This window comes from Herpailurus yagouaroundi, unplaced genomic scaffold (assembly GCF_014898765.1).
Source record: "Herpailurus yagouaroundi ecotype Mexico unplaced genomic scaffold, PumYag 208, whole genome shotgun sequence".
Lineage (NCBI taxonomy): Eukaryota > Metazoa > Chordata > Mammalia > Carnivora > Felidae > Herpailurus > Herpailurus yagouaroundi.
This window is the reverse complement of record NW_024412439.1, coordinates 1,621,777-1,648,226: the sequence shown is the minus strand read 5'-3', so window position 1 is coordinate 1,648,226 and position 26,450 is coordinate 1,621,777. Positions and strand designations below refer to the sequence as shown.

Genomic DNA, 26,450 nt, shown 5'->3' with positions numbered 1-26,450 from the left:
CCCCACACGTGGACTAGGAGGTTCGCCTGCCCTGTGCCCTTGCACAACCCCCACAGAGCCTCCCACAGAATCGCTTGGCCTTCTTGGCCCCTCATTAACTGGAGGAATCCGGCCCCCATCCTCCCCAGACTCGATGGGTTTCCATCGCCATCCTGACACTTGGATGCTGTGACACCGGCCTCTTGTCTTTGGTCTGGTGGCTGCAGGGCTCTCGGACAGCCCTGCCCTGCCATGTGTCTTGCCTATTGTCCTTCCTCAGCTGGAGCATGAGCTCCAGGAGGGCCCTGAGGGCCAAGCTGGTTAGGCTTGTTTCACAGATGCAGGCTCGTTGCAGAGCTGAGCCACATTTGGTCCTTGTTTCCTTTTTTTATTAACACACGTTGTTCTCTGGCCCTAAATGTAATACAGGTCCATTTTAGTTTAGAAAATTCAAAAGAATATGAGGAAGAAAAAAATTTGCCATTTCCTCATATGCCGAATTTTTTTTTTTTTTTAATAGATGTTTGCTCATTTTTAAGAGAGAGTGTCTGAGCGAGGGAGGGGCAGAGAGAGGGGGAACAGAGGATCTGAAGCCGGCTCTGTGCTGACAGCAGAGAGCCCAGTGGGGGGCTCGAACTCAAACTGTGAGATCATGACCTGAGCTGAAGTCAGACGCTCAAATCAACTAAGCCACCCAGGTGCCCCTGAAATATTTTAAAGTATGATATTTAATGATTGCATAGATGTACCATAATTTCTTTTGCCAAATCTATTTTTTTGTTGTTTATTTATTTATTTATTTATTTTTTTGAGAGAGAGAGAGAGAGAGAGCACACGTGCACAAGCAGGAGAGGGGCACAGAGAAAGAGGATCTGAAGTAGGTTTCAAGCTGTTAGCGCAGAGCCCGACATGGGGCTTGAACCCACAAACCGCAAGGTCATGACCTGAGCCAAAGTCGGATTGCCAGCCAACTGAGCCACCCTGCTCATCTGCAGGGTGCAAAATCACCCCTGCAGAAAGCACCCCTGCAAAACCTGTTTTTTGTTTTGTTTTGTTTTTGTTTTTGTTTTTTTTATTTATATATGAAATTTATTGTCAAATTGGTTTCCATACAACACCCAGTGCTCATCCCAAAAGGTGCCCTCCTCAATACCCATCACCCACCCTCTCCTCCCTCCCACCCCCCATCAACCCTCAGTTTGCTCTCAGTTCTCAACAGTCTCTTATGCTTTGGCTCTCTCCCACTCTAACCTCTTTTTTTTTTTTTTTTCCTTCCCCTCCCCCATGGGTTCCTGTTAAGTTTCTCAGGATCCACATAAGAGTGAAACCATATGGTATCTGTCTTTCTCTGTATGGCTTATTTCACTTAGCATCACACTCTCCAGTTCCATCCACGTTGCTACAAAAGGCCATATTTCATTTTTTCTCATTGCCACGTAGTATTCCATAGTGTATATAAACCACAATTTCTTTATCCATTCATCAGTTGATGGACATTTAGGCTCTTTCCATAATTTGGCTATTGTTGAGAGTGCTGCTATGAACATTGGGGTACAAGTGCCCCTATGCATCAGTACTCCTGTGTCCCTTGGATAAATTCCTAGCAGTGCTATTGCTGGGTCATAGGGTAGGTCTATTTTTAATTTTCTGAGGAACCTCCACACTGCTTTCCAGAGCGGCTGCACCAATTTGCATTCCCACCAACAGTGCAAGAGGGTTCCCGTTTCTCCACATCCTCTCCAGCATCTATAGTCTCCTGATTTGTTCATTTTGGCCACTCTGACTGGTGTGAGGTGATACCTGAGTGTGGTTTTGATTTGTATTTCCCTGATAAGGAGTGACGCTGAACATCTTTTCATGTGCCTGTTGGCCATCCGGATGTCTTCTTTAGAGAAGTGTCTATTCATGTTTTCTGCCCATTTCTTCACTGGGTTATTTGCTTTTCGGGTGTGGAGTTTGGTGAGCTCTTTATAGATTTTGGATACTAGCCCTTTGTCCGATATGTCATTTGCAAATATCTTTTCCCATTCCGTTGGTTGCCTTTTAGTTTTGTTGGTTGTTTCCTTTGCTGTGCAGAAGCTTTTTATCTTCATAAGGTCCCAGTAATTCACTTTTGCTTTTAATCCCCTTGCCTTTGGGGATGTGTCGAGTAAGAGATTGCTACGGCTGAGGTCAGAGAGGTCTTTTCCTGCTTTCTCCTCTAGGGTTTTGATGGTTTCCTGTCTCACATTCAGGTCCTTTATCCATTTTGAGTTTATTTTTGTGAATGGTGTGAGAAAGTGGTCTAGTTTCAATCTTCTGCATGTTGCTGTCCAGTTCTCCCAGCACCATTTGTTAAAGAGACTGTCTTTTTTCCATTGGATGTTCTTTCCTGCTTTGTCAAAGATGAGTTGGCCATACGTTTGTGGGTCTAGTTCTGGGGTTTCTATTCTATTCCATTGGTCTATGTGTCTGTTTTTGTGCCAAAAACCTGTTTTTTAAGATTGCTTTCAACTTTCTGAGACATAATAACCATTGACCTTTGTGTAAATATCTGTGTGGACCTTTCGTTTCCTTTGGATCCATTCTTAGAATTATTGGCTATGAGTATGAGCATCTTACGGGCTTTGACAGATTGAACCTCGCTCAGTCCTTGATTATTTCACTGGTAGAAAGTTCCATGAACCTTGTGAACATGATGGTGTAGGGCTGCTGGCTGTAACTTTACTGTGTCTTCTATACAAGGGATCCCTTATTAGTTTATTATGTTTTTACCTTGTCTCCTCCCTTGGTGGGGTTTATGTCAAAAGAAGCACCTCTCAGTCTGGAAGGTAGGATGCCTTCCTTGCTTATCCTCACCTGAGTAGGGTTGTGTCTAAGTCCACAGCACACAGCGGGTATGCCCAGCGCTCCGTGCTGCTGCGGGGGCTACGGGAGCCACGTGCCCTGTTTCATGTGGAACTTTGGGCCGGAAGGTGGCCTCGGCCACGTCAGACTACTGGTGGTGCTGCGATACTTGAGAGGCTATCTTCTGGAGGGATTTTCAGACCCTTTCTCTTTCTTCCTAGGGAGATGAGCAGCGACTGTATGAGTTCATCGTTCGTCATTTCCTGGCTTGCTGCTCCCAGGATGCTCAGGGGCAGGAGACCACTGTGGAGATCGATATCGCTCAGGAACGCTTCGTGGCCCATGGCCTCATGATTCTGGCCCGAAACTACCTGGATGTGTACCCATATGACCGCTGGAGTGAGAAGGTACTAAAGCACAGGCCCGGTCAGAGGCCAGAGGCCACGTCTCACCCCGTGGGCCTCGGGGAAAGGGGAAGACAGCCGTGTTCCCAACCCCAGTGCCGTCTGATGGAGCGGGGCCACATTCTTTGAAATGGAAGTTGTCTTTTGCCTAAGTGCCACGCGGAATGATGTGACGCTTCTGCTGCTCTCTGTAGACCCTCCCCGTCTACGAGAGAGGCTCCCGCTTTCAGCCCAGCACTGTGGAGATGGTGGACGGAGAGACCAGTCCCCCCCAGCTGCTCACCGAAGCCGACCTCATCGCCCTCATGGAAAAGCACGGCATTGGTCAGTAGCTTGCTGTCCTGGTAGCTGGCGGCTCCGGCACACTCCGTATGGGCCAGGCACCGTGTCTCTTCTGGTCTTTGCCACAGCTCTAACGTGGCCATTATATTCTTCACCCCCTTTGTAGCTGAAGTGAGGCTTAGAGAGGTTAAGAACCTTGGTCTGAGTAAGTCCGCACATGGTGCTCTTAACCACTGCTTTACAGCAGCCGAATGAGGACATCGATGTGTCCCAGGACTCGGGGGCAGTGCGCTGGGAGCACCCTGGCCAGGTCCTGTCCGTGGACTTAGGATATTTGGCCCACACAGGGATTTGCTTCTATTTTGAATAAGTTACCAACATTTAAGGCCTGAGAGATTCCACATAAAAAATCCGTGTCTTCGTCTTGCGAGGCGTCGGGTCTGGCAGCCCGCCCCTTCGCGCCCAGAAATGGAATTGGAGTTGAATTGGAGTGGTGGCTGTCCCTTCCCCATCGCTCACACTTGGCTCCGCTCTCCGCTCGTTACCTGCCAGGCCCCTGCGGAGTCTGAGTTTGCTGCCACACGCGGCCGTGCCCTTGGTCTTCCTTAAAGCATTCCTCGTAACAGTATGGGAACTGGAAATTAGGTTAAAAAGAAACTGGGCCAGAATTGGCTTTCCCGGTAAGCCCCGTGGCCCAAGGTTTACAGGTGGGTCCCTCGGGACAGATCTGCCACCCCTCGTCAGTTTTCGTCACGGCTCTGTCATGGTCTCCGGCAAACCTAGTTCAGAGGGGCAGCGGCACGATGGAGAGGGAAGTGGATGGAGGGGAAGTGGGAGTTCCCTGGGCGTATTCCTGGGGCACAGCTGCCCGCCCTGGGGCACAACCGCTTCACTACACAGTGGGTTTTGTAGTCCTGGGACTTAGGAAGGAGTGCCCTCCTGGAGTCCTCTGGCCATTGCTGTACTGTCCGCAAAGTTGCGGGGTTCGCTAAAATTAAAGTTAGTTCACCCATCAGGATTCACTCATTAAAAATCTGAGGCTTCCACAGCTAGATGTCGATCTAGGCCCCGGAGACACAGACAGGAATCAAGCCTGGTCATTCCACTCCCCCAAGGGCTCATCCAGCGGGAGAAAGAAATCAAAGCAACACTTAAGTCCAGCCCGATGGGCTCTGGCAGGGAGCGGGCAGGGGCCTTAAACCTCATAGGAAGGATTCCTGGCGAGTGAAGGCAAGCCAGGCACCGGCCGAGTCTGTAGGAGGACAGAGGCACAGGGAAGCACATGGCGCTGTGGCCAGGGGTGTGCGTGGAAGGTGAGGCTGGGAAGATGACTTGAGCCTCACTGCGGGGCCGGCGTGCCTGCCTAACGAGCTTGGGTGTTGGCCTGTGGCTAGCAGAGCGCAGTTTAAGATTTCTGAGGAAAAGAGCAAAGACTTATTTTTTTATTTTTATTTCTTTTGAGAGAGAGTGAAGGAGGGGCAGAGAGAGAGAGGGAGGGAGAGAATCTCAAGCAGGCTCCACACTGTCAGTAGGGAGCCTGATGCGGGGCTCGATCTCACAAACTGAGATCACAACCTGAGCCGAAACCAAGAGTCGGCCACCCAGGCGCTCAAGAGAGCTACTTTTTTTAATATGTTACCAGCTTTAAAAAAAAAAAAAAAAAAAAAAAACCTAAAAATGTTACCAGCTTTATTGAGATATAATTCACATACCACACACTTGACTGATGTAAGACGTACAAATCAGCATCCAGTATATTCACAAAAGTGTGCAACCCTCCCCACAATTAAACTTAGAACGTTTTCATTGTCTCAGAAAGAAACCCCGTGCCCATTAGCAGTCACACCCCATCCCCCCTTCTCTCCAGTCCCTCCAGTCCTGGGCAACCACTCATCTTTCTGACTAGAACGATACGGCGTGTGGCCTTTTGTGACCGGCTTCTTCCACTTAGCGTGTTCTCAGGGGTCATCCACACTGTGGCGGGAATCAGTACTTCTTTCCCTCTTGGCTGGTGCTGTCCCGTTGTGCAGGTACACCCCGGTTTGTTTATCCATTCCTCAGTCGATGGACTTTTGGGTCCTTCCCATTTGTCCCGGTGCACATTTGTGTCCAGGTTTGTGTATGGACAGTTTTCAGTTCTCTAGGGTAGATAACCTAGCAGTAGAATGTCTGGGTCCTAAGGTAACTCTGTGTTTACCTTTTAAGGAAGTTCTGGACTGTTTGCTGTGGCGGCTGCACCGTTTTACGCTCTGGGAGCAACGCTTGAGGCTTGAGGTTTCTCCGTGCCCTCGCCAACATTTGTGGCTATCGGTGCTTTTTGGTTATACCCATTCAAGTGGGCGTGAAGTGGTACCTCTGTGGTTTTGATTTGCATTTCTCTGATGCCAGAGCTACATTTGCAGAGAACCCTTTGGCCACAGCATAAAGAAGGGGTGGGTGGAGGAAGCAGCCAGAAAGGAGGAGACCGAGCACATTGCACTGATGCAGATGACATGACGTGGGCTCCAGCCGTGGCTCTGCCACATGGAGCAGAGGACAGAGACGCAGGAGTTGCGAAGCTGACATTGACAGCTTAAGTGAGGAAGTGGATGCGAGGGAGAAATGTGGTTTCTGCGTGGGCCGGATGCGAAGGGAGGGGTCTTACCGAGAATAAGAAGTCCAGGCAGAGGAAGGTGCCCACAGGACACCAGGGCGGGGGGACGGTCTGCATCACCCCGAGTAACCAGGACTGGCTTTCAGGTACTGATGCCACTCATGCGGAGCACATCGAGACCATCAAAGCCCGGATGTACGTCGGGCTCACCCCGGACAAGCGGTTTCTGCCCGGGCATCTAGGCATGGGGCTTGTGGAAGGTAAGGAGGAGGAGCTTGCGGAGGTTTCGGCGGAGCCGCGTAACCAAAGTCCCCGAAGGTGTCACCCAGGGCCACGTAGAACACCGCTCTTGCCCCTGCAGGCTATGACTCCATGGGCTATGAGATGTCCAAGCCCAACCTCCGGGCTGAGCTGGAAGCCGATCTGAAGCTGATCTGTGAGGGGAAGAAGGACAAGTTGGTGGTTCTGAGGCAGCAAGTCCAGAAATACAAACAGGTTTTCACTGAAGCAGTGGCCAAAGCAAAGAAGTGAGTCCGGATCCTACTTGTGTGCGCATGAGATCATTTAGCTCTGCTTCCTGGGCCGTAACCTCTCCTTGGGCAGCGGCAGCGGCAGCGGGAGCGGGTGGGGGTGATTCAGCAGAAACCGGGCGGCGCGGCTCCTCGCACCTCGTGAAGTGTGCGCCACGGGTGGTTAGATGTCCTCCGGCCGGTTCATCACAGCCGGCGGTGTGCCTGGCAGGGCCGTCCCCATGCAGCTCCCTCCCCTTCGGGCCTTCCTCCCGAGGGTTCCCCTTCCCCTAGAGCTTCGCCAGCATACAAACGGTAATCGGAAAGATCTGGTCCGGTCATGCCAGGCTATTGGCGCCAGATAGAGATGCCATTCTCTTGATTTTAATTGTCCTGAGTTAACAGGCAGCACAGCCGTGGGGCAGGAAACCTAGTCCTGGTGTAGGACACGTTTGCTCTGTGGAGTATTTTTTGGAGGTGGCCACGCAGCAAGCGGCACGTGTGCATGTTGTTAGACGCAAACCTGTTTTCTACCCCATGCCAGTTTGGCAAAGAAGCGGATGAGCCGGGGCACCCGGCCGGCTCTGTCGGTAGACCATGTGACTCTTGATCTCAGGGTTGAGTTCGAGCCCCGGGTTAGGTATGGAGATTACTTAAAAATAAAATCTTAAAAGAAAAAAAGAGAAATGGATGAGCTAGTTTATTTTTAATGTTTGTTTATTCTTGACAGAGAAAGAGAGACAGGGCATGCGTGGGGGAGGGGCAGAGAGAGGGGGAGACACAGAATCCGAAGCAGGCTCCGGGCTCCGAGCTGTCAGCACAGAGCCCGACGCAGGGCTCGAACTCAAGGACCGCGAGATCATGACCTGAGCTGAAGTCAGACGCTCAACCAACTCAGCCACCCAGGGGTCCCGGGACGAGCTCATTTAAATGTAAATCCAGACAGACAGACACTTCTGGAGTGCATGCTAGGACCCTGTGCAGTTTTGTTTGGTGCGGGGCTGGTGACAAGGCAAAAGTACCTGCCTCTAGCTGGATCACTCCCGGGAGCTGCCAGGAGCCAGAGAGGAGCCAGGGCCGCTTGGCCAACACAGCTCCGTCTGCCTCCGTTCTCCGCATCAGGCCTGCGGCGAGCAGCCCGCCGGTTCCCCTGGTCACACTCATGCTGTGCGCATGTAAGAATATCGTAAATGTTTTGCTCTTCCTTCAGATTGGACGAGGCCTTATCCCAGTACTTTGGGGAAGGGGCAGAGGTGGCCCAGCAAGAAGCCATCTACCCAGCCATGCCAGAGCCCATCAAGAAGTGCCCGCAGTGCAACAAGGACATGGTCCTCAAGACCAAGAAGAGTGGCGGGTCAGTGCCAGACTTGTCCCCACCGGTGCTCACCCAGCACTTGCTGGGTTGGCCATACAGCCCCCTGCAGGGCCCTGTCGTTTCACTTCTGTGTCTGTCTTTGTTTGTTTGTGTATTTATTTATTTATTTATTTATTTATTTTTTAATGTTTATTTTTGAGAGAGAGAGAGAGAGAGACCGAGTACTAGTGAGGGAGGGGCAGAGAGAGATGGAGATACAGAATCCAAAGCAGGCTCCAGGCTCTGAGCTGTCAGCACAGAGCCCGACACGGGGCTCAAACCCACAGGCCGCGAGATCATGACCCAAGCCGGAAGTTGGCCGCTTAACCGACTGAGGCACCCAGGCGCCCCTCTGTGTCATTATTTAAAGGCAGGCCTGCTGCTGCTGGCCCCTGCACTAGGTATTGGAGGTAGAAGGCTAGCTGACAGGGACCCGGCCTTGGAGTCGTGACATGACCTGGGATCCAGAGGAGGTGGGAGATGACGGCAGATTTGCGTCCCTTGTGGATCAGACGCCGCCCACTCACCGTGTGGAGGATGGTGGAGAAGCATGAGCTGAGGACCCCGTTGGGTCTGAGTTCAAATCTCACTTCTGCCACACACAAGTTTTGTGCCCCAGAGCAGGTTACTTAACTACTAAGCGCCAATTTTCCATAAACCTGGGGCGGCGGGGTCTACTCTGGGAAGGGTGAGGGTTTGGCGTCATGGGTCAGAAGTCTAGTAGCGCAGGGTGTGACGTGTTAGAGATACTCAGCGGCACTGCTTGTCTTCTTCCGGCTTTGGCGCTGATTTGGACCTGGACGAGCCACATCCCTTCTCACTCTTAGTGCAGCAGTGGGTAGGCAGTTTGTTGCGAGGCTCCCCAAGCCGGCCCCTGGCCGCTGGCAGGTGTTCACAGCAGGAGTGGGGAATGGAGATGGTGGCCGTCATTTATCACGTGCCATCCCTATGGGGGGCACGATGCACGGTCCTCGACGTACATTCTGGACTCCATAACCACACAGCAGGGTGGTGTTTTTACCTCAGTTTCGTACGGAGTGGAGGCTGAGGCTTCGTGGGCCGAAGCGACTTGTCTACAGCAGGCAGCCCTGGGGAGCGGGAAAGGCAGAATTTGATCCCAGGTCTTCGCGGCCCTTCATTCCTTTGCCCCCTTTGGGCTGCAGCCGTGTGCCGCCTCTGAGCTGCCACGGGAACAGGTGGCATCCCCGACTACTGACCCATCACTGGCCTGGGCAAAGAGAAGGCCAGGCCGGCTCTCAGAAACCAGAGGTTAATGGGCCCAGCTTGGCAGTGGGCAGCAGGTGCACACATACGAGCCGGTGCCGGTACAGGCTTCGCCCAGTGCGGACTGCCACATGCGAGGGCTTAGTAAGTGCTGTGCTGTGAACTCTGAAGTTCTCCGAGTGCTTGAGTCACCGGGAGGAGTCGGGGGGTTCTGGGGATTGTCTTGTGGAATTTACCACTCCAGGGCTTATCTGATAGTTGCCGTTTCTCAGTGGATTAGCTGTTTGAATAATTGGGGTTTGGGGTTTGGTTAGTTTTCCCCTGGTCTGGTCGTACCCAGGCATGCTCAAAGGACATCGTAAACTGTGTTCACGTTGGCTAGTCCAGCCCTAAAGTTTCGTGGCTGGAAGCTGTAGGGAATTGTTGGCCAAGGGGCACCTGGCTGGCTCAGTCGGAAGAGCGCACAGCTCTTGATGTCCGGGTTGCGAGTTTGAACCTGACATTGGGTGTAGAGATTACTTAAATAGATAAAAACCTCAGAATGATGTGGTGCAGGTGTCTTGAGTAAAAGCTCTTTCATCAGACAGATAGGGTTCTATTCCCAGCTCTCTTAACTCACCGCATGTGCATCCTTGGGCAGGTTTCCAGACTGTTCCCCACCTCAGTTTGCCCCACTGTAAACTGAGAGTATCAACGGTTTCCATCAGAATTGTCGTGTGGAGAAGTTGGGGAAGGTCTGAGGGCACACGGCCCAGAACCTGAGCAGAACCCTCAGGTCGTGGCCTTGCTATGGCCCGGGTTGGTCAGTGGGTTGTTTTTTGGTTTTGGTTTATTTATTTGTTTTGAGAGAGAGAGCGCGGGCATGTGTGCAAGAGCATGGGGGAGGGGGGGAGAGAATCCCAAGCAGGCCCTGTACTGACAGTGCAGAGCTCAACTCGGGGCTCGACCCCCCGAACTGTGCGAATCAAGACCTGAGCTGAAACCAAGTCGGAAGCTTAACTGACGGAGCTCCCCAGGCACCCTGGTTTGGTGCTTCTAAAGAAAGCAGAGTCAGCAACACGTATTTCTTTTTTTCAGGAAGATGGGAGATAAATGCAGGCTAGTTTTTCTCATTCAGTACCAGCGACTGTGTATCCATTTACGTGTCCTTCGGAAAAATCAAGATCTCCCTTAATCAACTGAGGAAAAGTCTCCCTGCCAGATGGGTGACAGTCTAGGAATGTTTATTTCCTGCATGCAGTCTGGTGGCTCCTGCCTGACCCTGCTCCCTCTGCCCTCCAGGTTCTACCTCAGCTGCACCGGTTTCCCAGAATGCCGATCGGCCATGTGGTTCCCTGACTCTGTGCTGGAGGCCAGCAGGGATGGGACTGTGTGTCCGGTTTGTCAGCCGCACCCTGTTTACAGGTGAGCTGGCCCCTGAGTCGGCTGCAGGAAGAGCACAGGTGGGAGGGAATCTCCCGGGACTTTCATTCCTAGACCCCTGCGTGGCCGGGGGCGAATCGGTGCTCTCAGCAGCAGCTGGGTTGGCAGTCCTAAATCGGTCTGTGTCCCTTCCCTTTCCAGCTAGATTGCTGCCAAGTAGGGCATGGGGAAGAGAATATCTGTGTGTCGGCCGTGGCTTCCAGGCTCCTCCCAAAGGCCCAGAGCCCTCGTGTAGAACCGGTCCTCAGACCTTTTGGCCATAGGACCCCTTACACTGGTAAAAATCATTGAGGAGCCCAAAGAGCTTTCGTTGTGGGGTTAAGCTCATCAATAAGCTTATCAATTTAGATTAACTTATCTAATTAATCAACTTACCTAATTAACTTAGGTTAAGCTTATCGATAAGCTTATCAATTTAGATTAACCATCTAAATTAAAGTGGAGGCATTTAAAGACATATGTATTAATTTTATAATGCATACACTGCATACTGACATAAATGGCATGTTTTTACTTACTTCCAAAGCAGACCAAACCAAACCAAACAAAACAATGCATTGTTTCCCATTTCTCTAAGTCTAATGTCTGGCTTTAGATAGGAGACTGTTGGACTCCGGCCTCTGCTCCCAGGCAGTGTGCTGGGCCCGTGGCATGGGCTGTGGCCTTTGGCAAAGTCGCATGCCTACAGCAGGGAAGAATGACCGCTGTAACTTCCTAGCCTTGTAACAAAATACCTTGAAAGGGCCCGGGAGCCTCCAGGAGCCTGAGAGCCGCTGGTGTTACAGGAAGTGAACCTTTCAGAGACTTCTGTATTTTGGTGATTAATTGGGATCTTAGATTTCCCCTGCCTCCCCCTCTGCCCTCGTGACAGCTGGACGGGCTAGCGGTTGGCAGGTGGCTGGCATGGGCTCCTGGGGCACCGAGGGGAGGCCCAGGGTGGGCGCAGCCCTTTTCGGGCCAGAAGACTTACAGCTGGTGGTTCATGCTTCCACTCACCTTCTGGCCTCACTAGGTTGAAGTTCAAGTTTAAACGTGGCAGCCTTCCCCCAACCATGCCTCTGGAGTTTGTGGGCTGCGTCGGAGGATGTGATGAGACCCTGATGGAGCTCCTGGACCTAAGACTCTCACGGGGCGCCCCCAGAGCCAGCCAGCCAGCCAGCCAGCCCTCTAACCACCTGCAGGCTAGCCAGTCCCTGAACAGAATCGACAGCGCCCCCCGGGCCCTGCCACCACCCGCCGCCACTGGTGAAAGTGACTCTGTGACCTGCAACTGTGGCCAGGAGGCCGTGCTGCTCACCGTCCGGAAAGAGGGTCCCAACCAGGGCCGGCAATTTTATAAGTGCAACGGTGGCGGCTGCAACTTCTTCCTGTGGGCCGACAGCAGCCCCCCGGATGCAGGGGGGCCCCCCCCCTCGGCACCAAGACCCTCAGGTGGCTCGGCAGGACGCCCGCCTGGCCCGGGGCATCGCCAGGGTGGGTTCGGCAGACCTGGTGATGACAGCGGAGGGGGCACATCGTGCCTGTGCAGCCAGCCCACCGTCACCCGGACGGTGCAGAAGGACGGGCCCAACAAGGGGCGCCAGTTCCACACATGCGCCAAGCCGAGAGAGCAGCAGTGCGGCTTCTTCCAGTGGGCGGACGAGAACGTGGCCCCAGGTGAGACGGGACGTGTGTAGCCGGGCCGGGGCTCTGCCGCGGTGTGCATGGCGTCCACCTCCTAGAGCAAGGGCGGCCCCTGAAGGGAGGGCGGGGCAGCGGTGGGGCCGGCAGGTGCGCGCGTGGTCTTCGTGCCAAATTCAAGGCCCACAGAGCTGCCCGCTGCGCACCCGGCATTACGCTAGACACGCTATCTGTGCGTCTTCCGCCCCCATCAGCTCAGCACGTGCTCACAGTTGTGCAAACGGGGCAGCTGAGTCCCAGCGAACCGCCTCCGCCGGGGGTCGCACCGCAGCACGGCCCGGGGTCAGCCGGACCGCTCGGCTCTGTGCTCCTCTAGCCTCGGTAGGCTCGCAAGGTCCTTGTCTTCAGCTGCGGAGCCTGGCCCTGGGGATGTCTAGGAACCTGCCCAGAGTTACACGGTTTGGGCCCGGTAACTGGGTCTGGTGAGAACCACCACCCAGACGTTGGAGCAAGGCAGAGGCACTTGGAAGCGGTCCCCGCCCACCCCAGCGCGCAGCAGAAGCTTAGTTGGTGCCTGAGAATAGCCAAAAGGCCTGTTGTCGGACAGAGCTGGTCCCAAAGCCTAGCTATAGAACCTTGAACAAAGGGCCCGGCCTCACTGCCTCAGTTTCCTCGGTGAGCTGGGCACTTGCCTACCTTCCTTAGGGTTCCTGTCTCAGAAGAGTTTAGTTAAGTCTCAGACGGTGATTCTAACACACATTGCCTGCTCTGCTTGTACAGGAAGAACCCAGAAGGCTGGGGAAGGCACAGGGCTGGCTACCAGTGCCCGAGGGGGCGGGAGGCAGCCACTGCCACGACAGACTCGGTTTGCAGTGTGTGAGAGGTGGTCCAGGAAGTGGTGTCTGACGTCCGGGCCAGCTGATCAGTTGTCCCGGGTGACACAGGGCGGTCCAAACTAAGAGGGCCATTTGAGGGCTGGAGGAATCCAGAATCCCGTTTCCTGGCACGGACAGTGGGGAGCAGGTTGTTGGTCACAGGCCTGCTGGGTTTTGCTGCTTCTCCGTGTGGCCTCAGGCCAGTTGGCAGGATGTTGCTTCTGTAAAGAAGGCCTGTGTGAAGTGACAATAGTGCCCTCCTTGTCAGGATAGTGATGGTGGGCCAAGGCCTTCAAGGACACAGGGTCCTTTAGGGAGTGGTGTCGGGGCAACGGAAGGGGGGGGACACACCGTGTGCGGCGAGGAGGGAAGGGAGCCTGGCCTGTGGGCGGACGTGACCATACAAAGGCTGGAGGGACGCCCTCCGCCCAGTGCTGGGACCTGTATTTCTGGCCACTTCTGTGTGTCTGTTCCAAAGTCAGCCTTCCCCTGACTCTTCCCACAGGGAGTCTCGGAGTCCAGACCTGGCCAAGAGGCAGGGGCAGAATCCAGGGGCCAGAGGCCAGAAGCAAAAGAGCCCGGGCCACTTCCTCAGACACGGGCTCCACGGCCAAGAAGCCCCGGAAATGCAGCGTTTGCCACCAGCCTGGACACACCCGTCCCTTCTGTCCTCAGAACACATGAGGCAGGGGAGGGGAGAGAGGGCCACGTCCTCACACCTGCCCCTTCCGTCTCAGGAATAAGCTGTTTTCACCGGGACCAGGCTGCCCTTCGCTGCCCTGGAGGCTTTGCAGAAAGTGGCGGCTTTTGGAGTCTCGCCGCCTGTCGTGCTCGGGAGTCCGGATCCGGACCGCTGTCTCGAGAAGTCCGTCTCTGGTGGACGGTGGCTCCCCGCCTGGGCTTCTTGCTGCTGGCGCCGCAAAGCATTTACCAGCGGGGTTGGTGCGTCCCGCGCTGTGGCTCCAGGCAGCCTGGAAGGGGCTTCGCCCACAGACATTCTGAGAAGGGGATGGGAGCGGCTCTTGTTCTAGAATTGTGTCCGTGGGAGCGGCTCCCACAGCTTGTGTGCCTTAATAAAGAATTCCGTCCCTCTCTTCTGGTGGGTGTGGTGCAGCATCCGGTGAACGGTGGCGGGAACGACAGCCACAGATGCCAGCCAGTGCTCGGGGGGACCTCTCGCCTGTCTCTGGCCCCCTGCGCCTCTCTTCCCGGCCCCTGCCCGTCCTCCCTGTCCACACGGCAGGCAGCGAGCCTAAGCGCTCCCAGCCCCACAAACGGCTTGCCCCACAGAGCAGAGACACGATACGAGATTCCGGATGCTTCCACGCTTCGCAGAGGTGGCCGTGTCCCTGGTCTGTCTTTACAAAACCCTCTGAATGATACATAACTGTGTGGTTTCTTTCACTGGTTAGAAGAGAAGCAGAAACGGGGTGTGAGTTGCCCGGAGTTGCAATGCTAGTAGGTGACGAAGTGAACTGCCCTTGGGTTTTGGACTCCTGGCCCTGTACCGTTCGGTTTGACCGACAGCTCCGTTCCCTGCCTGGATGGCAGCGGGCAGCGTTTTTTAAGAGCAGCGGGTGGCCCAGAGTTGCTCGTGGCGCGTCCGGGCGGCAGGGTGGGTCACGATCCTGCTGTTGTGTTTTATTCCCCTCCCCCCAGCCCTCGGCAACACCAGTCTACTTTCCGTCTTGACGGTTTTCCCTGTCCTGAACATTTCTTATAAACGGAATCACAGAGCATGCGACTTTCTGTGGCTTCTTCCGACTCAGCGCGTCGTCTTCCAGGTTCATCCACAAGCGCGCGTCAGTACTCGTGACCGAGTGGTATTCCGTCATGTGGGTGAACCACACTATGTCCCTCCGGGCAGCAGTTGACGGACATTTGATCCGTTTCCACATTTTGGCTCTCATCAATGGCGTTACTAAACACTCAGGTACAAGATTTGACCATCGTGGGGTGCCTGGGTGGCTCCGTTGGTTAAGCATCCAACTCTGGATGTCAGGTCAGGTCCTGATCTCGGGGTCACGAGTTTGAGCCCCACTTTAGGCTCCGCTCTGCGCATGAAGCCTACCTAAAAAAAAAAAAAAAAAAGACGCGACCCCCTGTTCTCAATTCTTTGGTGTGCACACCTGGGACTGGACCTGCCAGCTCTCTGGGTAATTCTGTGCAACCGCCCAGCAGTTTTCCACAGCAGCTGCCCCATTTTACGTTCCCGCCAACAGCGCACAAGGGAGTTCTCCGCATCCTCGCCAGCACGTATTTTCCTCCTTTGGATAATTATTTTATTACCCATCCTAATGGGTGTGAAGTGTTCCTGTGGTTTTGACGCGCATTTTCCGAACGGCCGTCGACGTCGCGCATCTTTTCACGTGCTGTGTCTTGTTGCGTAAGTTCTTTATAGGTTCTAGATTTTACGTGCGTATCTGTGGATTTTAATCTTCCCACAGGTAACTCCCGTGTGTGCCACCACCGGGTTGGACTGTCCCCGGGTCAGACCTGGCTGGGGTGCTGACTCTCCACCAGCCTGCGGTGCCTCCCCGGACTTGTGCCCTAACTGCTGAGCCGGAGAATCTCGTCCGTAACAGGGTGATGGTACGCACCTGGGGGCTCTTTGGCGGGAGGTCAGAGCCAGGCCTGACTGGCTGCAGTGAGAACGTCACCGACAGAACCCGCGGGGGAGTTTTCCAGGTCCCTTGATGGCCTGCTCAGGCTGGCAGCGTTCAGGCAACAAGAAATGGATCTGTCCCCCTCTAATGGTGACTGGAAAGGTTTGGACCCCCGTGTGGACCCCCACGCACAGCTTGTGCGGTGCAGGGCCGAGGCGAAGACCACCCCAGCTCGCTGAGTCCCGGTTGCAGCTGAGCACTAGGCCAGGCGGATCACGCGCCGTGTTAATCGGCTTCCCAGCCTCCCTGCAAGGCAGCGGCTGCTGCCCGGCTGATGGTGGAGATCGCGGATCTCCCCGGATGGGGACCTGCTTACCCCTAGAAGCTGTCAAGCAGGAGTTGGAGTCGGCTGCCATGCCTGCACCTCGGAGCTCTGGGAGAGTCCACACTGTTCTCCACGCCGCGGGGTGAGCCGCCTGCCGCCCCTCGGAGGAGAGGAAGCCTGGCTGGTGCCGCACACACCTCCCCGTCAGCTGGTCTGCCTGCCCCGGGCTCACAGAATCCATCTCTGAAGCTTCCTGGTCTTAGAGCAGCTGGAAACTACAGATGAGTCCCCTTCCCCGCCCCCCGCCGCTCCACGCGTGCCGGGCACACTGGGCACCAGCTCCTGGGACAGCGGCAGGAGACGCTGCAGCCCTTTGGGGTGAATCACAGCCCACGCTCCTCCCAGGAACACGTCAGCTGCTCAGACCCCGGGATCGCGCGTGGTGTTCGAGTTCCCGGGACTAGAATACAAAGTGGTGGAGGTTCAGCGAGCGTGCCAGGTGGTACCACTCTTCCCCCCCCCCCGGCCGTCCCTTCCGGGGTCAGATGTGTGCGCCCCGTCCCCGCCTCAGACTGCCGTGTTCATGGTGGGGGAGCGGGGCTCCGGGTTGCGAGGTCACAACTGAAGGAGCTGGAGAGTCTGGCCTTCCCACCGGCCTGAAGGCGCGGCCCGATGGACTGTGCTGTCCCAGGAAATTGGCAGGAGTGCAGAAAGGACGCAAAACAGCGTCCCGGGAGCCCGTCTTTGGGGTACAATCTGGGCTTCGTCCGCTACAGCCTTAGCGTCCTCAACAAAGCGAGTGCAATCAAATGGTCGTGTTGCTGGGGTTTGCTTGTTTTTTGTTTTTTTTTTTAATAACTTTTTCTGATTACAAAAGAAAAATTGACTTCTGAAAAATGTAAATGCGTAAGACATATGCGATGTGCCAGGTTGAAGGCCTCCGTTTTAGGGTGAACAGGCCGGAGGTGGAGCAGTGGCCTTGGCCTACAGGCTGCTGGGTGGGCAGCTCCAGCCCCCACCCCTGGGCCCCAGTGCCCTTTTCGTCCCCGCCAGCCACATTAATCTGAAGGGGAAGGGCCCTTTGCCACCAAAGCTTGAGAAGTGCCTTCCTCGCGTGCCTCGTAAGCTAGCTCAGAGGCAATTCCCGAGGTAGATTCTGGCTCGTGAAGGAACCAGGTGGCCCCTCAGCTGACACTGAAGTGACAGCTTCTCGGTGCGGTCCAGGTAAGCGTGGAGAGCCACAGACAGCCATCATGGCTGGTGGGAGCGTGCATCTCCCAAGTGGTGAAGTCTGCTGGAAGGAGGTTGGGAGCCGCCGCGATGGGGCAGAGGCACGGGCGTGGGCGTGGGCGTGGGCCCCAGGCTTCCGCCTCCCCGACCAGACACTTGCCCTTCCTGCCCAGCCGGCTGGTGTCAGCTCGGTGCTCTGGGCCAGTTTTACGGCCTGCTGACCCACGTCCTTCCAGAATGCACTTTGGCTAGATCCTTCAGGGTCTGAACACTGAATGCTTTGCACTCCCAGGAATGTCCTGTGCCACAGCTTGTGTGCACAGAGGCTTTCTTCAGGGTTTGTCGTTGTTGTTGTTGTTTAATGTTTTTTATTTATTTTTGAGAGACAGAGCGAGAGAGCAAGCAGGGGAGGGACAGAGGGAAACACAGAATCCGAAGCAGGCTCCAGGCTCTGAGCTGTCAGCACAGAGCCTGACACGGGGCTCGAACCCACGAACCGTGAGATCATGACCCGAGCTGAAGGACACCCCAGGGTTTATTGTTTTTAAAGTACAATTATCCCCCCGCTTATGGGTGGGGGATACATCCCAAGACCCCCCCGCAGTGGGTGCCTAAAACTGCGGATAGTACCAAACCCTATATACTCTGAGTTTTACTATGCCTTTTCCCAGAATACATGAGAAAGTCCAATTTATAAATTAGGCACAGTAGGAAATTCACAATAACTTATAATAGAACAACTATAACAATATATTGTAATAAAAGAGATGTGAATGTGTCCTCTCTCTCCCTCTCAAAATACCGTATAGCACTGTACCCACCCTTCCTGTGAGGATATGAGATGATAAAATGCGTGATGAAGGGAGGTGAATGGCGTGGACCTTGTGACGTAGCGCTAGGCTGCTATTGACACGACGATACATCAAGAGGGTCATCCGCTTCTGGTCCGCAGTCGACCAGGCAGAACTGAAACCGTGGAAAGCGAAACCATGGGTAAGGGGGATCTACCGTCATCGCGAAGATTCGAACAACTGGACAGGTCGGCTCTAGGGAATGAAAGGTAGCCCCACTTCGTAGACTGTTCTGCAGCTAAGCGTTTCCTGAAGAGAAGTGCAGACAAGTGGATTTACAAAAAGGATACGTTTTATGTACAGTCAGATTTATTCTGGACTCAGGGTGGAAGGGGTGTCGGTGACATGTTTTAAATTAGTAAGTTTCTATTTGCTGTTTTGCGGGGGGGGGGGGGTTTTTTTTTATCTGCATCGGCAATTCTCTCTGAGCAGGTAGCATCTCTGCTGTGCCACAGTCATCAGAGCTCCTGGCTTTGGGTCACATGGTAAAGCTAAGTCAAGGACACAGATTGCTTGCTTTTGCCACCGTGGCCAGAGTCTAAATATTAAGACATTTAGACCCTGGGCTGAGCCCACAAGTGGCTCAGACAGACTTGGAGTGGCCCTTGCGTTAAAGGGGGTGCGTGAAACTGATCAGCAACCGCTCTGGGCTGGCCCAGCACACGAGGTCCTGAAAAGGCTCTTAGCAAAATGATGATTTGTTTCCAGTTCTCTGGCTAGCAGCTGAAAGTCCCAGACACTAACCTTGGGTAAGTGATGTTAACCACGAGCACCTCCTTTCTCTCTTTTTTTAATTCATCCTGGGTTTTTCTTACTGAAATCGTAGCGGGAGAATTTCTCAGAGCTACCTGAAGCATGGGGCTTCCACGGAGGGCACCACGTGGTGGGGTTTGATCATCTACGAAGAGGGGCTCTGGACTCAGCTGGCTTCCAGACTGCTGCCCCCGGCTGTGCCCAGCCAGCCCTCCATGGGGGTCCTGAGGAGCACGGCTTGGTCAGACACGGGCCTGGCGCCGGGAGCCCCTTGCTGTGTCGGTGGGGAGGCGGCAGGGGCCAACAGTCTGGTTCCTATGTCAGCCAGGCCCCACGCGAACACCACTCGAGCAGTTACTCCGGACACCTGCCTGAGAAGTTGGTATTACGTAATTTACTTTACCAACAAGAATACCAAGGCCCAGCCTCTGTCTGCCTCCAGGCTGCTCCCTTGCCAACACCCGGCTGCCATTACAGCGGCTCAAAGCTCCCTGTGCACCGGTTCCCAAGCCAAGTGACCCGAATGGACCTTGGCTAAGCCAGTCTCCCGCCCTCTGACCCTCACCACCGCCTCTCCGTGGAGCCATCCAGCTGTCTGAAGGCCTGTGGCAGGGCCCTCATGACCTTCAGAGGCAGCCCACGGTCCCACATCCAGAGGTCCAGGCATCTCATCTATTCCATGTGCAGGCTCTCAGACGAGAGGGGACATTGATCCTGCTCCTTGTCCTGTACTCCCGGTTCAAAGGGGTGGGTTTGCCTCAGGAAACACACCAAGATGGGAAAGAAAAGCAGGACGGGAACAGTGGCGGTGGTGGCCACACCCTGAGCACTCATGGCCCAAAGCACACGGAGGGGAGGTGGGAACCTCACATTTCTCTGAACACTGACGAGCCGGCTGGGGGGCAGTCCTGGCTTGCCACAGAAGACATGGGGGCTTGAGGATTTTAGGCTTTGGGGGGAAAAAAGACTCCCTAACTAGTTGGTTCCCATTACTAAAGTGAAACGTCACACCAGGAATCCTGTAGTATCATCCCTCCGCGTAACCTACTTTTCCAGTTCGGTCCTAACACCTCCAGGCTGATCCCGAGACCTGTGGCCAAGCTTCCAGGACTCCAAAGACCAGTGTATAAGGGCCCAGCACAAATCACACAGACGTTTGAATTTTTCCTTTTATTGTCATTCACATTCTTTGAGGCATAGCTTTGCTTCAGCAAGAAGGATACCAAAGACGGGAGGGATGCCTGGGAGGTGGGGCGGCCCTCCCTCCCCACCTCTGCCAGGCTTCAGTGAGGACACAGGCGTCAGCGGGGAGCAGTTCAGGTTGGCACTGTGGAGGTCAGGCCCGCTCAGCCGGCTTCCCTGGGAAGGCACGGCCTCCGCTCTCCGGCCAGACCCAGCAGCAGCTGGTCGGACAGCCCTGCCTCTAGGCAAGGTGGGCAGCACAGGGAACCTTGGCTCCCCCAGCAGCGGAAGGGGGCTCTCCCAGGGGCCTCTCTGCCCAAAGAGAAAAATGGCCCGGTTGGAGGGAGAGGGGCCTTCCCCTGAGGTACGAGGTGGGCAGCACGCCAGACTGAGCTCCTGTTCCAGGCTAGAGGGGAGAGCTCGACAAGCCAACTAGACACGCAGGTGACGTCGGGAGACGCGGCCTTTAAATCAGCCCCAAAGCTGCAATCCGGGGGTACCAGGTGACTCCGGCCCCTGGGGGACAAAACAAACGTGTCGTGTTTACCATCCAGCACCAGAAGCCTCGAGATGCCTGCAGCTGGCACCTGAGGAAAGCGCTAACTCACCCTCTCGACAGAAAAACGGAGCTGCCTTTATCCCCTGCCTAGGACAGCAGAAGCCGTGTTCTGTCAGTGCGTTCACTGCTGGTGACGACGGACCGAGCCCAAGGTCCTAGGGTCGGCCCGAGGGGCGGGAGAGGCAGGCTGCCCCAGAGGCCCGGGCTTGGGGCTCCCCGGACTGCTGCCCGGGACATGCTAACCCCGCGGACTTAGAGCACCCTCCTCTATTCTGGCTAAAGCAAGAGAAAAAGTGCTCTCCAAATTCCTGGAGGGGAGGCGCACACAGCTCACCAGCATCAGCACGAGTGCCGGCCGCCCTGTCCCCACCCATCTAGAGCAGACACTCGGGGGCCTGCAGGCCGCTGTAGAGCGCGAAGCCGATGTCGTCAATCTCCTCCTCACGCAGGCCGCTCAAGAGGTTCACGCCGGGGTTGAAGTGGCAGGGCAGGCTGGCCCGCTCCAGGCTGTCGATGAGCGACTCCAGGGCCTGCAGGAAGCGCTCCCCCAGGGCCGCCTCGGCCCAGTCCACCTCCTCCTCCCCCAGGCGCAGAACCACCTGGGTCAGATGGCAGCAGTCCAGCCGCCCCAGGGCCGGGTGGCCGCGGCAGACCCCGCACAGCAGCCGCAGCAGCCGTCGGCGGGTCCCGGCATCACGCTCGTCCAGGGCCCGCAGCCTGGCGGCCTCTGCAGGGTACAGGTCCTGCAGCCAGAGGTTCCCGGCCAGCCCCTCCAGGGGCCAGGCCAGAAGGAGGCGGTCTTCGGCGTCGGCACCAGTGACCGCCAGGAGCACGGCGACGGTGAACTCGAGGCGCTCATGCTGCACGTCGAGCAGCAGCTCCTCCGAGGCTACGCTGGGCCGGATCAGGCACCCGAGGAGGCCACCGATGGCCGGCCAGTTGACGGAGGAGGCCAGGGCCTTGCGGAGCAGCTCCAGCAGGACCCGGGAAGAGAGGTAGCCGCCCACCAGGAAGCGGTCCCAGGGGCTGCTCCCGCGGGGACGGAACTCAAGCTGAGTCCTGCGCACGGCCCAGCAGCGAGGGTCCCTGGCCACGGTGTCCACGCCGGGCACCAGGCCCCACAGGCCCACCTCCAGCACCAGGGGAACCAGGAGGCGCACGCGGCTGGCGGCCCCCCCCTGGAGCCCGTCATAGAGCGGCCCGCCGGGCACAAGGGCCCCGAAGGGCAGTTCTGGGAATTTGTTCCGCAAGTAGGCCTGCAGCTCAAGGGCGATGTCACCGGCCAGCTGCTTGGCCAGAGCCACGTGGGCCTCTGGGATGGTCACGTGGTCCCGCTCGAACGCCAGCAGCTTCTCCTGAAACGTCAGGCACAGCGGTGCTGGGGAGCTCGGCTGAGGCAACGGCTGAGGCTCGGTGTCTGAGGGCCCCTCTGCAGAATGAAGGGGTCAGGGACTGTGTCAGAAGACCCCGCGAAGAGCCAAGAGAACTCTACCCACTTACTAGCCGTGTGACATCCTGGGTCTCGTCTTCTTTGCCTGTGAAACAGTCACCTGAGAGGGCACTTAAGCTCAAGTCCTCACGCACAGGGAGCACGTGGTGACAAATTCTCACTGCCTCAGATCCCCCGCACCCTAAAACAGCTTCATGTAGAAAGGGAAAACAGGTTACTGGCCTCAGTTTCCCCACCTGGGGCCCCTCGCTGTCATAACGCTGCTGCCATGCTCTGGTACCACCCTCCCAGTCGCGTCTTGGTGGCCGGAGCCTTGACGCCACCCAGGAGGTTAGCAGGGCAGAGAAATACGCCACCATTAATCATGCAGGGAGACGGCACCCTGGAGGAGCAGGGACTTGCACGGGTCACACAGGGCAGTCAAGGCGGAGTCTGAGTTGCATCTCCCAAATGTGACCACAAGAGGGGGACCTACCCAGGTTTGGGGGGAAGGGGTGCCGCTCACCGGGGGCAGATGGCAAGGGGGCGGGGAGCGATGCTGGCTGGCTGAGGGCAGCAGGTGGGGTCCGGGGCTGCAGGCATGGTGTGGTCTTGAGTAGGGTCAGTTCCTTCCAGCTCTCCTCCAGGCATGTGGTGTCCCCTTTGGCATCATCCTCGTCTCGAGGGCTGGTGGCCCTGTCGATGAGCTGCAGGCCGAGTGACAAGGATCAGAGCATCTGAAGCCTGGGCAGCCGTGCCAAAGCCGGCGGCCAAAGCCGAGGTAGCCGGGGTAGAGAAGCAGGTCCCAGCTGTGGGCTGTCCCCACCACCCTCTGGGGCCCCGCTGCAGGGAGGACAGCGGTCCCCAGCTATGAGTGGCTCAGTCTGGCCTTACCCGCTTCACAGCCAAGGTAGCAATTCCCAGCACAGCGGCCCCACCGACGCCCAGCACCAGGCGGGCATTGGCCAGGAGGAAATCCACAGTACTGCCCAGGACCTCGTCACGCTGCCTCCCCCGTTTCTGGGAGAACTCTGCCATGGTCTGTCTGCCTGTAAAAGAGCAGGGTGCAGGGATAGCTAGATGGGGGCAGCCAGGCTGGCAGTGGGACAGACCCCATCCTGCTGGGGTCGCTGACAGTAGAGCCCATGAGAGGCGATCCTGGGAACTTCTCAGGAGAAAGGGTTTCTTGGGAGGAGATGGGGAGCTGCCCAAACCTGCAAACAGCTCACCCATCCTCTGGACAGGGAAGGTCACATAGGCCTGAAACTTGTAGCAGGTCAGAGAAGGAGGCCCGTCTTCTCCATCCCACCCTCAAGGACCCCCTGCATCACCTCAGACCGTGAGGTGGGTCTTATCATCACGACTGCCATCTTAGAGAGAAACAGGCTGCCAGACCACACAGGGAGCGGTGTGGACCCGGACCCACGACTGCAAAGCTTCCTGACTCCTGCCCACCCCCAGTGTCCAATCGGTCTCCAGGGGCCTATGGCCAGGTCCTAGAGGCTGCTTCATCCTGGTTCTTAACAAGGGCTGGGCAGAGCAGGAGAAAACTGAGGCCTAAAGACACAGCTGGGGTCCCAGGCAGGCTGCTCTGGAGGGCCCCTCAGGCCTTTGAGGGAACCTCAGTGAAGCTCAGGGGGCCTCAGTTACCCCCCTCCCCAGATCTCAACAGGGTAATAGAGGTATCAACTCAAAGGATGGGAGGAATGAGATGGCCCAGGACGCCCAGGGAGGGCAGGAGACACTCATCAACAGGTAGGTGCCAGTCAAGGTTGAAGACCCAGTTGTGGGGACAAGCAAGCAAGGTTTCTCTAAAGACCCCAAACAGAACTGGCTCAGTGCATCTCTGGGCCCCTCAGGTTTAGAATAATAACGGGGGGTGGGGGGAGGCGGTGGCCGTTGTCCTCAGAGGCTGGGAGCCCAAGCAACAGAGAGAGAGGAGGGTCCGAAGCCCCAGCTTTGTTCACCTGTAAAATGGCACAGGCAGTGGTGAGGAAGGATTCACAAGCGAGGAGCCCAGAACGGTAGCGTGGGTTAGAGCCGGGCACTTGGGAAGCAGAGGCAGAGATCCTTCCCAGACCCAGGCCACCAAGCTCCAGCCTCAGGTTCTTCCAGGGGAAATCCTGCCCTCAGGCCCTGAGAGCTGAGGGGGTGTGTGACCAAAGCACAGGCTCACATACCAGGCAGTACCTGACCAGGCAGAACCGTCTTCTGTGCAGATGCCTGAGCAGATGACCAATGGGCCCAGAGCCATCTTGGGCACCAAGGACTTCTGCCCTCCCTGCTCAGCTGTGGGTGCCCACGGCTCAGTTGCCAGGTGACCAGATGCCTAGAGCAGCTAAAGCCTGAATCACTGCGAGACTCAGCCCCAACACCTCCCCCAATTTGGCCAGACTAAAAATAGGACAAGAGGGCTCTGGGGCCTGGGTTGGTCAAAGGCTAGGGTGATGACCCACCAAGGCCCCGAAGCCATTTTTAGTCTCCTTATCGGTGATCAATATTGTCACCCGTTTCCAGAGGAACCAAGAATCAACTCACAAACTGTAAAGCGCTTTAAATACCTCCTATCTAAAGTGGACTCGGAGCAATCCTTGGCGGGGTCGCACAGGCCCCAGACAGAAGCCTTCCAACTCCCCGAAGGGGGAGGGGGCGCGGGTGGTTAAAAATAACCGGACTCTGGGCTTCCGGGCCCCACAGCGCTCTGAGATGCCTCGCGTCTTGCCCTTCCTCCGCCACACCTGCTACCCAGGGCAGGGGCTGAGCGGGCCGCGCAGCAGACCCTAGTGGGCCTGCCAGGGCCCCTTTCACCGGGATGGCACCCAGGCCCTGAGAAATGCTGAGCGGTACGCTAGACGTGATGGGGCGGAGTCGACATTCGAACCCCAGCCTGGGGCCCAAAGCCCTTCCCTCGTTCCCGGTCCTTGACCAGGGGCCCCGGCGGAGACCACGCCCCCGACCTGCGTCCGACGCACGCTCCACGCCCAGGACTGGGTGACCGGGGCCGCCCCGTCACACTCCGGCTGTACGTGCGTCGCGGCTTCAGCACAGCGACCGGAGGACACAGCGAGTCTGCTCGGGCCCCTGAGCCCGGACCCGCCTGGGAATGGAACTTGGAGGACCCGGGGACCGAACACCGAGGCCCCGGGGACTGCCGCTGACCTCCAACGCTTGCAGACAAGCAAGCCCTGCGTCCAATCGGAGCGCCCGAGGCCCCGCCCACGTTCGAAAATACTGCGCAGCTTAGCCAATGATACGTAGGCCACGCCCCCGCTCCGGCAATCGCCCTCCCTCTTGGGCGGGACTCTTGGACGCACTCCGGATTTAAAGGCGCAGGGCCGAGTTTCCACCCCCCACCCCCCCGACCCCACTCGAGACCCGGCGGTGTGGTGGTGGTCATTAGAGTTCAGAATGTTCATTAGAGTTCATTAGAGACAGTCCCAAAGGCCCGTTGTGAAGGCGTGTGTGCTTGCATGTGAGGCAGCGGTGTGGAGAAAGATATCTGAGCTTACGTTCTTTCTCGGGCCTGCAATCAGGTGTTACCTGGTCCCAAGGCCCGCTTGCCTGACCCTTTAAGTCACCTCTGAGGGCGCCTCGGTGGCTTCGTTATTTTATCTGTTGGTCTGCTGGGCACACCGCGTGACTCAGGAGGCTACCCATGCCACTTGTTCCGTGTGACCTTGTGCGGGCCACTTTTCCATTCTGGCCTCAGTTTGCTCTCCTGTAAAATGGGTATTCAAGGCCGCCTCCTCTCCTGCAAAGGATGATTATGCATATAACCTGTGGCTCCCTCGGCATTTATTTATTGGGGACCCACTATGTGCCGGCTGGTGGGGGAGCAAGGAAATAGATAAGGGTGGGTGTTGACTCTAAGTGGGAATAATAATAATGTGCCACTTACTGAGTGCCTGCTGTATGCTCCAAGCTACAGTTTATTTGTTCCTGGAGACAACCTTAGGAAGCATTTCACAGGTGAGAAAACTGAGGCCAGGAGCAGGCCTGGGGTTTTCCTTGAGTCCTAGGTCCCAAGGACCCAGGCGTCATGCTACCATTGGTCGCCATGCAGGGCCCAGTGCGGGGATAGAAGCTCCCAGGTCTCTGCGTCCCTGGGGCCTCGGTCTATAATCTCTCCAGAGGTCATGGCCAACACCAGCTGATGCAGCAGCCCAGGGGACAGTGCCTGGACCTGCAGGGCCTGTGACACTCTTCCCCCACCATAGGTCGCTGGAATTTAGCCTGGGGGTTATGAAGCCTTCGGGAGCACAGGGGGAGCCCGGACTTTTCGAGGCCTCTCGGGTCAGCGAACAGACGGGGAAACTGAGGCCCAGAGAGGTCTAACGCAGACTGGGCGGGCCCGACGCTTCCCCGCGGCGCGCCGCGTGCGCGGGCAGGCGAGGGGCGCGGCCCGGGCTCCGCCTGCCCGCGGGCCC

At 56.4% G+C, this 26,450-nt stretch overlaps 2 protein-coding genes across 9 annotated transcripts in view; one reads left to right on the top strand and one right to left on the bottom strand.

Annotated features, from left to right (window-relative positions):
• TOP3A (DNA topoisomerase III alpha) overlaps positions 1 to 14,824 on the top strand; it is a 28,246-nt gene extending 13,422 nt beyond the window's left edge. For all 3 annotated transcript variants that reach the window (XM_040453040.1, XM_040453041.1, XM_040453039.1), the window contains 8 exons: positions 3,027 to 3,212; positions 3,404 to 3,533; positions 6,231 to 6,344; positions 6,446 to 6,611; positions 7,804 to 7,947; positions 10,453 to 10,575; positions 11,606 to 12,249; positions 13,594 to 14,824. In XM_040453040.1, the coding sequence (XP_040308974.1) occupies positions 3,027 to 3,212; positions 3,404 to 3,533; positions 6,231 to 6,344; positions 6,446 to 6,611; positions 7,804 to 7,947; positions 10,453 to 10,575; positions 11,606 to 12,249; positions 13,594 to 13,772 (1,686 nt within the window). In that variant the 3' untranslated portion in view covers positions 13,773 to 14,824. The remainder of the gene's footprint in view (positions 1 to 3,026; positions 3,213 to 3,403; positions 3,534 to 6,230; positions 6,345 to 6,445; positions 6,612 to 7,803; positions 7,948 to 10,452; positions 10,576 to 11,605; positions 12,250 to 13,593) is intronic.
• Positions 14,825 to 20,004: 5,180 nt separating this feature from the next.
• MIEF2 (mitochondrial elongation factor 2) lies at positions 20,005 to 25,227 on the bottom strand. 6 transcript variants are annotated; one of them, XM_040453036.1, is made up of 5 exons: positions 23,991 to 25,226; positions 22,918 to 23,072; positions 22,550 to 22,730; positions 20,929 to 22,023; positions 20,005 to 20,551 (listed from the first exon to the last, which is right to left on the bottom strand). In XM_040453036.1, exons 2-4 carry the CDS (start codon positions 23,059 to 23,061, stop codon positions 20,969 to 20,971), a joined length of 1,380 nt encoding a protein of 459 aa, XP_040308970.1. In that variant the 5' UTR covers positions 23,062 to 23,072; positions 23,991 to 25,226; the 3' UTR covers positions 20,005 to 20,551; positions 20,929 to 20,968. The 6 variants fall into 6 exon arrangements, 5 of the variants coding, with proteins under 5 accessions (XP_040308970.1, XP_040308972.1, XP_040308969.1 ...); XM_040453038.1 differs by having other exon boundaries at positions 24,585 to 25,226; XM_040453035.1 differs by having other exon boundaries at positions 22,918 to 24,166; positions 24,981 to 25,226.
• Between the last annotated feature and the right edge of the window lie 1,223 nt (positions 25,228 to 26,450).